At 50.0% G+C, this 13,349-nt stretch overlaps 2 protein-coding genes across 3 annotated transcripts; both read left to right on the forward strand.

Annotated features, from left to right (window-relative positions):
• Window positions 1-266: 266 nt before the first annotated feature.
• Window positions 267-9,223, forward strand: SNRPA (small nuclear ribonucleoprotein polypeptide A). Of its 2 annotated transcripts, XM_016209227.2 has the most exons (7): window positions 267-344; window positions 793-887; window positions 3,486-3,658; window positions 5,383-5,562; window positions 7,398-7,571; window positions 7,996-8,084; window positions 8,843-9,223. In XM_016209227.2, the coding sequence occupies exons 2-7, from the start codon at window positions 815-817 to the stop codon at window positions 9,000-9,002; spliced, it is 849 nt and encodes a 282-aa protein (XP_016064713.1). In that variant the 5' UTR covers window positions 267-344; window positions 793-814; the 3' UTR covers window positions 9,003-9,223. The 2 variants fall into 2 exon arrangements, with proteins under 2 accessions (XP_016064713.1, XP_016064714.1); XM_016209228.2 differs by lacking the exon at window positions 267-344 and having other exon boundaries at window positions 615-887.
• A 306-nt stretch (window positions 9,224-9,529) lies between these two features.
• On the forward strand, window positions 9,530-13,297 carry MIA (MIA SH3 domain containing). The gene is made up of 4 exons (XM_016209233.2): window positions 9,530-12,057; window positions 12,147-12,280; window positions 12,749-12,859; window positions 13,190-13,297. The coding sequence occupies exons 1-4, from the start codon at window positions 11,928-11,930 to the stop codon at window positions 13,211-13,213; spliced, it is 399 nt and encodes a 132-aa protein (XP_016064719.1). The 5' UTR covers window positions 9,530-11,927; the 3' UTR covers window positions 13,214-13,297.
• Window positions 13,298-13,349: the final 52 nt, after the last annotated feature.

Below are 13,349 nucleotides of genomic sequence, written 5' to 3' on the forward strand. Positions count from 1 at the left end.
GCGCGGGAGAGGTGGGGCTTCCAAAGGACTGCCTCCGCAGATATGGCGGCGCGAGCTGCGACCCAATTGGCCAGAAGCGCACTCTTCACTGATTGGTTTGTTGCCTGCAAGGGAAGGCGAGGTTTTTCTCTCGAGGCGGGAACCCAAGGACCCTTTTGATTGGCAAATTCTGGGTAGACATTGATTGGCAAGGTCGGGCAAGACTTACTCTGATTGGCCAAGCTACCAAGTTTCTGGGCGGGGACTGGCTTGCAGAACGGTGAAGGCGGAGCTAGTAAAGGAAGCTTCGTGCTCGGCCCTCAGAAACGCCGCTGGAGCCGCTTGCCGGACCTGTAGCTCTGTTGGTGAGTAATCGCGGGCGCAGGCGGCCATGGCGTCGGGCGGGCAGAGCGTCTGGCGCCGGGGTCTTCCCACGCTTCGTGTGGGGAAACTTTTCGTGCTGCGCGTGGCCAGGGCACCATAAAATCACTAACTGGCGCGTACATCCGGGTTTTTCCCCCTGGTCCGCCCTGTGAGCGCGTGGGCCAATGGAAATCACCATTCATTACGCTCCGCCTATTAAGTCGCGTAGAGCATCCTGGGGCTCGTAGTAAACCTCGAGATTTTCCTCACCACGCGGGAGAAGTGGTGTCCAGTATCGCTTTGTTTTCCAAACTGTGCACCCGTCTTCCCTCCTTCCTGCCTAACCTGACTTCCTCCTGGAAGGGAGATCCCTGAGGAGTCCGTCTAGCCGCGTTCGGACAAAGGATTTCGAGAAACCCAGGACTGAAGTTACCTTTTTCATTCTTTCAGCCCTACCGCGGCACCTCCCTCCATGGCAGTTCCCGAGGCCCGCCCTAACCACACTATTTATATCAACAACCTCAATGAGAAGATCAAGAAGGATGGTGAGTTCTGGAGGGAGTCCAAGCTCCAACTATCTCGCACGAGTCGGTCCTTTTTCATCCCCAGCATCCACTTCCCTTCCTCAGCCATCTCTTCCAGGCAAAATATTAGAGTTTAACCCTTCGGTCTTTGCACGTGCTGCTTCCTCCGTCTTTAACACTCCCCCAGTTAGTCTTACATTCTGCCCATTAGCCCAGTCACTTGCTCATCCTTAAGGGTTTCAGCTCACAGGACCCTGTATGTGCTCTGACTGGGAATCGAACCCCTAACCTTCTGGTGTATGTAAGGACATCACTCCAACCAACTGGGCCATACTGTCCAGGGCGAACCCGATTCTTGACATCAGACATACCTTTTCATTTTCTTCAGCAAGTTGTCACCTTTATGTAACCTCCTTTTCTATATTCAAGAACTGGACAAAACCATGACACCTTCTTTGCATGGATGTTTCAGGGATTAAATAAGCTAAGCCTCCATGCAGTGCTGCTTTTTCATGGCACCCAGCAGTTAGGGCTGGATAAATATTAGCTCTGATTTTCACCTCAAGAAAATTGTAGGAAGAACCATAGAGGAGCTTGCTGGGTTTAAGTTTGAGGTTACCAATAAACTTGCTGTTAAACAAAATAAACTGTGTAGATCACCCATGTGCTTTTAAAACATCATGCTCAGGCTGTACTTTTTGGTGCTGGGGACACACTGGTGACTGGGACAGTTCTGATGTCTTCATGGAGCCACAAGTCCAGTGGGAATGAGAGACCTGCTAACGGGCAGTGATAGCCCAGAGTAGCCAGGGCCATGATTGGGAAAGCACAGGGGTGGCATTGGGCACTGAGAAAAAAGGATTCATTGGGTTTCACAGAAAAGGAGGTATTTTGGGGAAGCTTTCCAGGTAGGGGAAGCAGTACAGTTGACCCTTGGACAATACTGGTTAGGGGCACTGAGCACCCACGCAATAGGAAATCCACACATAACCTAAGTCCGCCCTCCATATACATGGATTCCCAGCTGTGGGTCAAAAATAGTATTTGTTAGAATGAGGGAGAAGAGGGTTCCTAATCTGGACCAGCATGTGCAGATGTCTAGGGACAAAAGAGCCTGGGACATTCTGGGAACTAAAGTAACTGTGTGTGTGCCTGAGGCCTAGTGGCCTGTGACTTAAGGAGAAGATTCCAATGAGCAGTGCACTGATTGCTCATGGGGCCTTGGACTTTGTTCTGAGGGTGTGGGGAACCGAGCAAGGAACTCAGTTGTGAAAGAAAGATCTTAGCAATGGAGGGAGTGGGCCAGATGGGCAAATGGGGAGAGGCCCAGAGTCCCAAGGAAGGACTGAGGCCCAAACTGGGTTCATGGGGATGGAGGATGGAAACACACCCAGAAATGTTATCATAATTTTTGATTAATTGCTTCAAAGCATCTTTGCTTTCCCTATATTCCTTCCACCCCCACATTCACTTTCTTTTTTCCCCCTCTCATCTCTTTTTCACCAAGCATCTTCAGCTCAGATGCCTTCTTTGTATAAGATTGGTACCCTGTTCTGGCTGTGAAGTAAGGCAGTTTGCTAGTGAGGTGTGGTGATACTGGGTTCACATGCATTTGGGCCCCAGTCCCAGCCCATCTGGGTCTTCCTAGAGCCCTTGGGTCAGTTACAAATTCTCTGAAAACCTTTTTCAATGTTAGCAAAATTGCTACCTCACGGGGTGTTTGTGAGAATCTAGTGACTTTTTTTTGTTTTGTTTTGTAAGATCAAGAGATTTTATTATTTAAAAATCTGAGGTTTTTATTTGCTTAAAAAAGAGACGACAGGCCCAAAATGAAGTCTTTAATGACATTTTTCCCGTAAAACAAAGGTATCTTTATTCATGCAAATATTTTTGGAGACGTTTGTGTGCTGGAACCTACACTGAGCATGGAGATACTTCAGTGAACAAATGCTTCTCCTAAGAAGTAAATAAAGGTGGTATCAGGAGGAGGGAAGTGCCATGAAGGACAGCAAGTAGGGCAGGAGGAGGGGGAGCGACATGAGGAGATGTTTCATTAGACAGGGTGGTGAGGGAAGGCCTTTGAGACCTGGGTGATCAGGTGGCAGCCATGGATGCATTAGGAGAAAGGTGTTCCTTAGAGGGAGTAGTCTGTGCAAAGGTCCTGAGGCACAGTTGGTATGATGGGCTAGAAAGGGGTTGGGAGGCTAGCATGGCTGGAAATACTGGAGCGAGGTGGAGTCTGGGGAGAGATGAGGTTGGAGGAGTTGGCTAGAGCCACATTGCACAGGCCTAGTCAAGGTGCTAGTAATAAGGAACAGAAGTGCTGGAATTTGCTATATGCCCTTTGTGTGACTTGTGTTCCCTACACATCCACCCTGCAGGGTAGGTACTGTTACTGTTGACCTCTTGCAGAGGAATGCACACAACCACTTAGTGCAACTTGGCTGCTACTGTTGCTGCTGGTTCTTGAGGGATTGCTGACCCATGGTATTCTGGGTATTTTTAGTCGGCTGGTGTTTCCCTTCTGTGCTGCACTTTCCTCCGAAAACAGGAGCTTAAGACCGAGGCATGGTACCAAGGCCTGTAGTCACCCATGGATCTTTCCTCCCCACACTGCAGAACTGAAGAAGTCCCTGTATGCCATCTTCTCCCAGTTTGGCCAGATCCTGGATATCCTGGTGTCACGGAGCCTGAAGATGAGGGGCCAGGCCTTTGTCATCTTTAAGGAAGTCAGCAGTGCCACCAATGCTCTGCGCTCCATGCAGGGATTCCCCTTCTACGACAAGCCCATGGTGAGCACTGTGGGTGTGGAGGGCTAGTGTTTGTCCTGAAAGTGGATGTGACTCCCAGGGTGCTGCAGAGCCATGGAAAGGTTTAGGGAAATGCCGGTGGCTGTTGGATAGAGTGGATTGAGGGAGGGAATTTAGGGTCCAATTTTGAAGGAGAGGCTGGGTCAGGCTCCCAGGTGGGAGGGGTTGGTCTGGGACCAGGGCAGGGGCCCAGGGATGAGAGAAAGGAAGTTGGGTTGCAGATGTTCACAAGGCCAAGTGGACGGCCAAGGGAGCTGCTCTCTGGAGGTAAGGAATGGCTTGAAGCCCCTGCCATGAGCTGTAATTCCTGCCAGATTGCTGGCAGACATCTTTGGTCCTTCGGGCCTTTTCCCTTGTTCCTTAATAGATTTTCTAGTTCGACTTGGTTGGAATGTGCCTCCCTGAACCACTTTCCTTGGGGCGGTGACAGCAAGTGCCAAGTACCTGCAGGTCCCTAGACAGGTGACCTCAGTGGGGAAGGCAGGTCATGTAAAAGAGGGTGGGCCCCCAGGGCAACAGAGCAGTCTGGAGCACTCTCATCTCCATTGCTTTGACTCCTGTCCTTTGCCACCTCTGGGTCTTAGGGCCCAGAGTTGCCACATCTTCCAGCTACCTTTCTAGAGCAACTAGGAATTAGCTTTTGAGGTATAAAAACCATAAATCTTTTTGTGTTGACCCTCCCCCGCTTTTCTTTCCAAGTAACTGCTTGGACTATATCAAGCACTCAGGCATGTGTGAGATTTGTCAGGGAGTCCTGTCAATTTGGCCTTCAAGACACCCACCAGCTGCCACCCACCTGGGCACAGCCACCACCATCTCTTGTCAGGACTGTGGCAGTGGCCCTCCCCCAGATCTCCCTGCTTCAACCCCTGCTCCCCACAGGCTGTACTGTCGCCACGCTGCTCCTTATGAAACACTCCCCTGCTTATAACATCCATAGCTGGTGGCTTTCTCAGGAAAAGACATAGTCCTCCCCACAGTCCTCAGGGTCCTTGTTGCCTCTGTGACCTTTTCCCTTCCCTCTTCCTTGTGTACATTGGCTTCTTTGCTGTTCCTTGAACACCCTGTGCACACCTTAGCACTTTGATGGCTGTTCTTTTTGCTAGAACGCTCTTTCCCTAGATGTCCCACAAGGCTCCCTCCCTCCCTCCCTTGCGTCTCTACATCAGTGTCGCCTCATTGAGGCTGTTCCTGGACACCCCATCTGAACATTTCTATTCTTCGCAGTACTTCTGCAGTTCCTATCTTACTCCTCTCTGTCTTTTCCCCTCTGAAGAAGCTGCGTGAGGGCGGGGCTCCTGGAGGTTCCACAGACGGCTGGGTGAATGGTGTTTAGCTCCGGACTAAATGCAGGGAGTGGCTGGGAACCCCTACAGAGTGCTCTTGGCCTGGCTTGCCTGTCGCCTGGGGCTACACCCGTGGCCCTGTGGCCCTGTGCTCAGGGCTGTCCCGTCTTCCCTTCCGAATTCTGACAGCCCACCAACTGAGTGCTAACTACGTGGCAGGGACTGTTCAGAGCCCTTTCTCATGTAGCCTTCACAGTCATTCTTTGAGGTGGAAAGCACGCCCCCGGTTTACAGATGAGGGTGTTGAAGCCCAGTGATTTCCTTAACGTTACTCACTGAGCTCTTGCTAAGGTCCGCTTTTGCACCTAGGCAACTGGCTCCAAAGTCCACTCTCTTAACCCTTCGATTCTCTGTTGGCAGCGCATCCAGTACGCCAAGACCGACTCGGATATCATTGCCAAGATGAAGGGCACCTTTGTGGAGCGAGACCGTAAGCGGGAGAAGAGGAAGCCCAAGAGCCAGGAGACCCCAGCTGCCAAGAAGGCCGTGCAGGGTGGGGCAGCCGCCCCTGTGGTGGGGGCCGTCCCGGGGCCTGTGCCGGTAAGCCGGGGCCCCCGCATCACCAAGCCTTTCTCTGCTACGTAGCCTGGCTGGGGGGTGGGGGGGGTCTCCTCTTGGGGATTTAGAGACACACCTTCCATTTCCTTACGTTGTTGTGTGCCTGTCTCTGGGTGATGGTGTCTCCACTCCCCTCCCTGCTTGCCAGATTCTTCCTTAGAATCCTTTCTCTGTGTCCCAGTCTCTTGGTTTCTCTCTCCTTGACCTTGATGTTGCTCTCTCTAGGAAATCCAGAGGAAGCTAGTAAGCAATAGTTAGGATTAAAAAGGGAACTTAATTTAGCAAGGTTGCCAGGTATAAAGTCAACATGGGAAAGAATAAGCTCTATTTCTATATGCTAGCCACCCAGAAGTAGGCTTCAAACCGAAAAATATCTCTGAGGAGTCAGTTCAGCAAAACTCGTGCAGTCCTTACACACACACACACACACACACACACACACACACACAAATTAGAGGTGGTCTCAGCAGATGGCTAGAGGAGCTTCCTGCTGTTCAGATGTCAGTTCTTCCCAGATTGGTCTAAAAGTCAACACGATTCCAATCAGAACTCCAACAGGAATTTTTGGGACACTGACAGCCTGTTTTACAATGTCTATGGGAAGACAAAGCAAGGTAGGCAAGGAGAATAAAGCTGGGAGGGCCTGCTGCAGTGGTCAAGATGGTGTGGTATTGGCCTGAGGGTAGGAAGATGGACCAGTGGGGCAGAATAGTCCAGACACAGATCCACACATGTGGTTACTCAACATAGGATGAAGCTAACGCTGCAGTCCAGTGGTGAGGGGATTTTTTTTCCTAGTAAATGATGCTGGACCAATTGGATATCTGTAAGGGAAAAATTCAGCTCTACCTCAACTAGATATAAGTTAATTTGAGATGAATCATATATTCAAATGTGACAGCTAAAATAAAGGTTCTAAAAGAAAACAGGAAAATGCCTTCATGACCTTAGTGAGGGCATGAAAAATAGGAGCATCCTGTTTTCTAAACAGGATGCAGAAGCATATAGTATGAAAGAAAAGATGGATGAATTGCACCTACTGTAGGCCTTCAGGTCTCCATGTGAGCTTTTCTGGTGGGTCACACGGTATTTGTCCTACATGCACTGATGCCAACTCACTCTGGCATCAGGAATGGTGTCTGGGTTAGTATCCACCTTCTCCACTCTTCCCTTGTCCCCTCTTCTGTGTCCAGCTTTGTCCACCTCTGTCAAGGTGTGATTCCTGCTCCAGCAGCCCTGTCCCCTCAGTGCATGTGCTGTGTCATCAGGCTGTCTTGTTTCTTAGCCTCGCTGCCACCCCTCTTTGTTTCTTTCTGTGCCTGCCTTGACCTTCTCTGTTCACCTTTGCCTTCCATTGTTTCTTTTTCCTCTGTAGTCTCTGGATCTATTTCTTTGGTTTTTCCTTAAAGTTTATTTTTAAAAGCCAAAGTATAGCATTCTCATTATAGCACTTATTTGCACTTCTTTTAGTTAACACTTGTTAATATTTTGAAATTTTTCCTGTTTCTCCTCCCACTCATATATCTATCAACAAAGTTATCTATAAACAAATTTTTTTTCTATTAGAAAATAATTTGTTAATTTTCTGTTTTGATGTCCCCCTTGACCCTGGGTCTGTTTTGCTCCCGCTGTTTCTCTTGGTGTCCTTTGTCTCTTTGGGTGCCTTTTTTACCTATTCCCAAGTCTGGGCCTTTCTCCCTGTGTCTCATACCTTTTCTAGCAACCGTTTCTCCTGTGTGCCTCCTAGTGACATTGAAAGCAAGTTTCCTCCTACTTATCAGCCGCCCCACTCAGTCCACCCCTCCCTCTCTCCGCAGGGCATGCCACCAATGACTCAGGCGCCCCGCATCATGCACCACATGCCTGGCCAGCCTCCCTACATGCCACCCCCTGGCATGATCCCACCTCCAGGTCTCGCACCTGGCCAGATCCCACCGGGAGCCATGCCCCCACAGCAGCTTATGCCTGGCCAGATGCCACCTGCTCAGCCTGTAAGTGTCTAGTCTTTCTGGGGTCTCATATAAATAGTCGGAACTTGGGAATTGAAGGGGACTGGTGGGGGTGCTGTTTTAGGTTGGGTGGTCTGGGCAGGCCTCCCTGAGGAGTGCTATTGGAGATGAGGGTGAGGCCCCGGGGCAGCAAGGGGTTGGCATGTTTGTTGGAGAAGCTTTGAAGGTCCGAGCGAGACAGGAGCAGTGGCTAGCACCTGGATTCACATTCGATGATCTGCGGAGTACTTGCTTCTGGATATAGCAGTGCTCTCATGTGGCTCACAGTCTAGAGGGGGCAAAGTGGGGTAGACAGGCAGCAACACAGGGTGAAGGGCTAGAAAGGATTCAAGCAAGGTGGGGGGTGGAGAGCAGGAGGGCAGCAGATCCCCCACTAGACTCATGGGCTCCTGTCCCTTCCCCACAGCTTTCAGAAAACCCACCAAATCACATCTTGTTCCTTACCAACCTGCCAGAGGAGACCAATGAGCTCATGCTGTCCATGCTTTTCAACCAGTAAGTGAGCCTGTGGCTGGGCAGGGGCTGGAGGGTGATGGCCAGGGGGTGGCACCATCAGGACAGGCCTCAGAATTCTGCGCCTGCTTAGGCTTTGTAGGTGGGACAGCGACTGGAGGCAGGAGAGGAGGAGGCTGAGGTCAGGCCCATAGCCTGTGGGGTGTGATGATAACAAGGCTGGGGGTCAACAGTGGCCAGAGCATGTGTGCCATCTGCCTTCATGGGGGTAGGGGTGGAGAGGCTCTGGGCCTCAGCTTTCTGGTCTGTCGGATATAAGGTATGTGGAAAAGAAGAGTGAGACGTCATTGAACACTGGCCAGACTGGCAAAAATCAGCACGTTCAAACAGCAAGTGTGGGCAGTGGGGGGGTTTGAGCCCCTTGCCGTGCTGGTGGCATGTAGACCTTATGGCCATTGCACCGGATAACATGTCACTGCTTAGCAAAGGTTGGGGGTGTGCCATCACCTGCTGGCTCTGCTTGTATGTGTTTATTGGGGTGGTTCTCCACTCATCTCGATTCAGATGCTCTTAGTGCTGCTTCCTTCAGAAGGAGCCTCCTCTGTCCCCCTTGCTTTTCCTCCTGAGGCCGACAGCACAGTGGAGCGTCCAGCATACAAAACTACTGTCCGGCTAAAGACGGTGGTGATTTTAGCATCCTGGGCATTTCACATCTGTGAAGTAGGAACTGGGGCTCTGCACTGGGTGCTCCTCTTTATGTTTTCTCTTCTGGATCCCTGAGGTCTTTCTCCTTCTCGCAGGTTCCCTGGCTTCAAGGAGGTCCGGCTGGTCCCAGGGCGGCATGACATTGCCTTTGTGGAGTTTGACAATGAGGTTCAGGCAGGGGCCGCTCGTGACGCCCTACAGGGCTTCAAGATCACCCAGAACAATGCAATGAAGATCTCCTTTGCCAAGAAGTAGCGCCTTTTCCCCATGCCTGCCCCTACCCCTGGTTTGGGGGCCTCCCCTCTTCCCCTTGGCTTGGCCCCCTGAAGGTAAGTCCCCCTCGGGGGCCTTCTTGGAGCCGCATTTGTGAGTGAGTGGTCACACAGCATTGTACCCAGAGTCTGGCCCCAGACATTGCACCTGGCGCTGTTAGGCTGGAATTAAAGTGTTTTTTGATGTTTGATTTTCTACAAGGATTTGTTGTTTGTATTTTCTTGTCCTCTGTGGTTCCCTTTTCTGCATATCAGAGTAGCCTGAATTAATTTTTGGACCTCTCATTTGCAACCTTGGGAAGGCAGAGTATGTAGTAATATTGTCTAAGCTGAAGTCATCTTTACTACTTTGGCAGATTTCTGTTTTGTCTCAATCAGCATCCAGTGCAGGAAGTTGAAACCCAGCCTGCCATGTACAGTTGGACGGGTTCTACACTGCACAAGGATGCGGCCTGTAATGGCACACTGTTCACTTTGTAGACCACTAATTCTCTAACATGATGGGGTGTTAAGAAGTTTTTCTTTGCCTTTTTCTAATCTTCACAAAAGTGCCTTCTGTTATAGCAACAGGCCCACAGTAACCACTCCGGGTACTTCAGGAAGAAAGGAGGGAATTGAGTGCTTATTCAATCATTGGAAGGATAGTAGGAATGGGAGTCTGGGCTTGAAACACTTGAGTTCAAGTTTGTAACCCCTGATGGAGCTTCAATCCAGAATTCAGGAAGATGCCACAGCTGCTAACAGGAGGCCCAGACTGCCTTCATCACAATGGGAAGCTACCAACCAGATGCTGGTACAAACACAGCTGACCTCCCTTGCTGGCCAGCCGTTGCCAGCCAGGAGACCCAAATTCCTCTCCAGTGCCCTATCTGCAGGGGACTCTGCAGGGGACTCATGTTTTCAGCTGAAGCTGTGGATAAGGGAAGATAGTATAGGGGACCTTCCTTAACCTCTGTCACACACCTAACCTGGAGAATTTTATATTGATTGAAAAAAAGGTATTGCCTCAGACCCTTTCTCATACCATATAGATGGGAAAATGAGATTATTTGCCACAAGCAGGAAATTAACCACAAAAATAAATGCAGTAAGACATGGTGTTGCTTTCTCTGTATATTTTTTCCTGCCAAGGCTAAGCCTAAGCCTTTCTCTGCTTTGCTCTTTCCATTAAAGAGGAATATCGGTGAAGTGATGAGACTTGTAGCACCAAATGCAGATTTTCTCCCTGTAAGATCTGAAAAATTGGCAGGAGAAAGGGATTGCCCCCTTTACTACAAGATATGGTGTTATTGCAGATGGCAAGTGGAAACATCTTGCCCACCACACTGGTTCTGTGGTCAGCAGATCTTAGCCTCTGCTGTCTGCATGGAGGACTCCCTAGGTGTTCCTCCACCCACTCTGAGAGTCATTTTCTTCCTGTGTAAAGAGGAATCTGTGTTAATACTGCAGTATTATTTGTACTGTTACTCCCCTCCCCCAGCACTCCCCCCACTGCCAGGCACTTAGTAAGCACTCAATAAATTCAGCGGATACTTGCTGAGTACCTTTTATGTGCTAAATACTGTTCTTGGCATAGGATATACAGTGGTGAATAAAATAGACGAGCTGATTTCAAATACTGCGTACCAGCAAAAATGATGTCATGAAGCAATGAGAGGGTAAGGCTGGGGAACTGACTGGGCAAGCTGGAAAGCTCCTTACAGGGGTTGCCATTTGAGTAGAACTGTTTAACATTCTCGTGGTACTGGTCATTGGGTATGTGGGGTGATTTGTGTGCCCCCGATGAATTCACCCGTAGCCTGTGTGTGTGCACCCACTTCCCCCCTAAACAATTTTTGGACTTGCCATCCCAGAGGTGAGAGTGCCTGGGGAAAGAGGTGGATGCTCAGGGGGATGATCTTGGCATGTGGCTCTCTATTTGAATTACAGTTTAGAGGTGAGACTTCAAATCCTCCACTTTATTTTATAAAAATAAGTTTTTATTGATTTGGGAGGAGGAGAGAAACATCAATCAGCTGCCTCCTTCATGCCCTCTACTGGGGATCGAGCTCCAAACCCTGGCATGTGCCCTGACTGGGAATCAAACCAGTGACCTTTTGATGCATGGGACAACACTCAACCAACTGAGCCACATCGGCCAGGGCTCCACTTTTTTTTCTAACCTTGGGCAACCGAACTCCCAAGCTCAGTGTGGGCCTGGAGCCAAAATCTAGCCCCTGCATTTCCTGGCTCTATAACTTTGTGGGCAACTTTCTTAAGGCTCTGTGCTTCCATTTCCACACAAAATGGGGTTATGGTAGCCCCTCTTGAGGTGATGCAGAGTATTCATTTGAGTTAATAAAAATAAAATGGTGAGTGCTCTGTAAATAACTATTAGTTTTTATTATCCCTATTTTACAGATGAGAAAGGTGAGGCTCCAAAAGGAGACTATAGCTTAGCCCAGGTCAGTCAGGGAGTGACTGGTGAGGATAAATAGTGGTCACGGCAGGGTATCACCTACCCTAAAGTCCAACGTGAAATATTCACTCAGTACTTAAGTGCTGGTGCTATTCCTGGCAATCAAAGGGCCGCCTGTTCCCTCAGCACAGGAAATTCCAAGCCAGGTACCCAAGCCGACTGGAGAAGATGGAATTGAATATCCCAGCCTGCCTGTCTGGGTCTCTGATTGCTGAGGGGGTAGCTGTCACTTGGAGTGGCCTGGGTAGCTTTGGGTCTGTCTGGGCATTTCCTTGGGTGGTCAGCCCTCACCCTGTCCTTGAAATGGTTCTGGCTGGGCAGCAGTCTCTAGGTGGTTTGGGGCGGGGACAAGACTGAGAACACAGGTTTCCTTGTACTGCTGTAGAGAGGGAGGACAGGAGGAAATTGGAGACCCCATTCCCCCCTTAGTCACTCTCCTGCTCATAGTCCATGATGGCTTGGTCCAGGGTGTTCCTCGGTGTCATCATCTTGCTGTCTGCCTTCCCAGGGCCCACTTTTGGGGGCCGCCCCATGCCCAAGCTCGCTGACCGGAAGCTGTGTGCTGATGAGGAATGCAGCCGTAAGAGTTGGGGTGGGGGTGGAGGAGTGGGGGGCTTGGATTGCCAGCCGGAGAGGAGGGTGCTGTCATTCCCTTCTATTCCTTCTCAGACCCCATCTCCATGGCTGTGGCCCTTCAGGACTACGTAGCGCCTGACTGCCGTTTCCTGACCATACACAGGGGCCAAGTTGTGTATGTCTTCTCCAAGCTGAAGGGCCGGGGTCGGCTCTTCTGGGGAGGCAGCGTGAGTCTTGGGAGAATAGAAGAGGAAGGGGTATGGGACTGGCATGGGAGTGCACACTAATTTTCCACATAAAGGGGAAATTTAAGGGGGTGAACTGAAATAGTTTTGGGGGGCTATTATGATCTATTTTTACTTTGTTTAGCAATAATTATAGAGAACCCCCTGTGGTGCCAAGTTCTGTTCTAGATACTGAAGATACAATAGCAGATAATCCCTTTTATTCTAATGGAAGAAGACAAGCCATCAAAGGTATCAGCAAATGTGCTTCTTTGAAAATTAGTATGAATGACTGGGTAAGTATATCAGATGATCAGGGAGGCCTCCGAACAGGTGACTTTAAGCTGAGATCTGATTGACAAGGATGGAGCCAGCTATGTGGACATCAGGGAGAAGAGCTAGTGCAAAGATCTTCAGCAGGTGTGAGCTTACCATCTTCCCAGACCCAGGCTTTTAACCCCTTTTCCCCAGGTTCAGGGAGATTACTATGGAGACCTGGCTGCTCGCCTGGGCTTTTTCCCCAGTAGCATTGTACGGGAGGACCAGACTCTGAAACCTGGCAAAATCGATGTGAAGACAGATGTGAGTGTGTTGGGGCTGGCAGGGACCTGGAGGGAGGACCCTTGGGTTTTGATAATGGGCAAAGAGCCTTCTACCTTTGGCTTCCCGGCAGCCTAGCTGTGTGCATTGGGACAAGTTTTCTGCCTTAGTTTTCTCATTTGCAAAACGAGGCATGATTTCTAAGTCCTGTTGCCGTTGAGAGGTGCAAGATTACAGGGCTCTGGGCTATTTTGTATTGTACTTGTGTGGCCAAATCTGACCCCTGAAGCTGCAGCCTGTGCTAAAACCACTAGATCCTTTGTGGTGTGACCAATGGTTTTGTCCCCACTGTTTTCCCTTTCTCTTTTCCAGAAATGGGATTTCTACTGCCAGTGAGCTCAGCCTACCGCTGTCCCTGCGTTTTTGGTTTTTTTTTACTCCCGGCTTTATGCAAATACATCAGCCTAGTGCAAACTGCGAGTCTCCGTGGTCTTTGTGGTGGGGATCTCTAAAGGAAATGGGTACCCAGGTT

This window comes from Miniopterus natalensis, chromosome 18 (genome assembly GCF_054644295.1).
Source record: "Miniopterus natalensis isolate mMinNat1 chromosome 18, mMinNat1.hap1, whole genome shotgun sequence".
NCBI classification, from domain to species: domain Eukaryota; kingdom Metazoa; phylum Chordata; class Mammalia; order Chiroptera; family Miniopteridae; genus Miniopterus; species Miniopterus natalensis.

What these genes read in the sequence shown, in the direction of transcription:
- MIA (XM_016209233.2), top strand. Translation starts at nt 11,928, where the DNA reads ATGATGGCTTGGTCCAGGGTGTTCCTCGGTGTCATCATCTTGCTGTCT. An exon ending in TGCTGATGAGGAATGCAGCC is followed by an intron (nt 12,058 to 12,146) that starts GTAAGAGTTGGG and finishes ATTCCTTCTCAG; the next exon opens with ACCCCATCTCCATGGCTGTG. An exon ending in GGCTCTTCTGGGGAGGCAGC is followed by an intron (nt 12,281 to 12,748) that starts GTGAGTCTTGGG and finishes CCTTTTCCCCAG; the next exon opens with GTTCAGGGAGATTACTATGG.
- SNRPA (XM_016209227.2), top strand. Translation starts at nt 815, where the DNA reads ATGGCAGTTCCCGAGGCCCGCCCTAACCACACTATTTATATCAACAAC. An exon ending in CCGTCCCGGGGCCTGTGCCG is followed by an intron (nt 5,563 to 7,397) that starts GTAAGCCGGGGC and finishes CTCTCTCCGCAG; the next exon opens with GGCATGCCACCAATGACTCA. An exon ending in CTGTCCATGCTTTTCAACCA is followed by an intron (nt 8,085 to 8,842) that starts GTAAGTGAGCCT and finishes TCCTTCTCGCAG; the next exon opens with GTTCCCTGGCTTCAAGGAGG.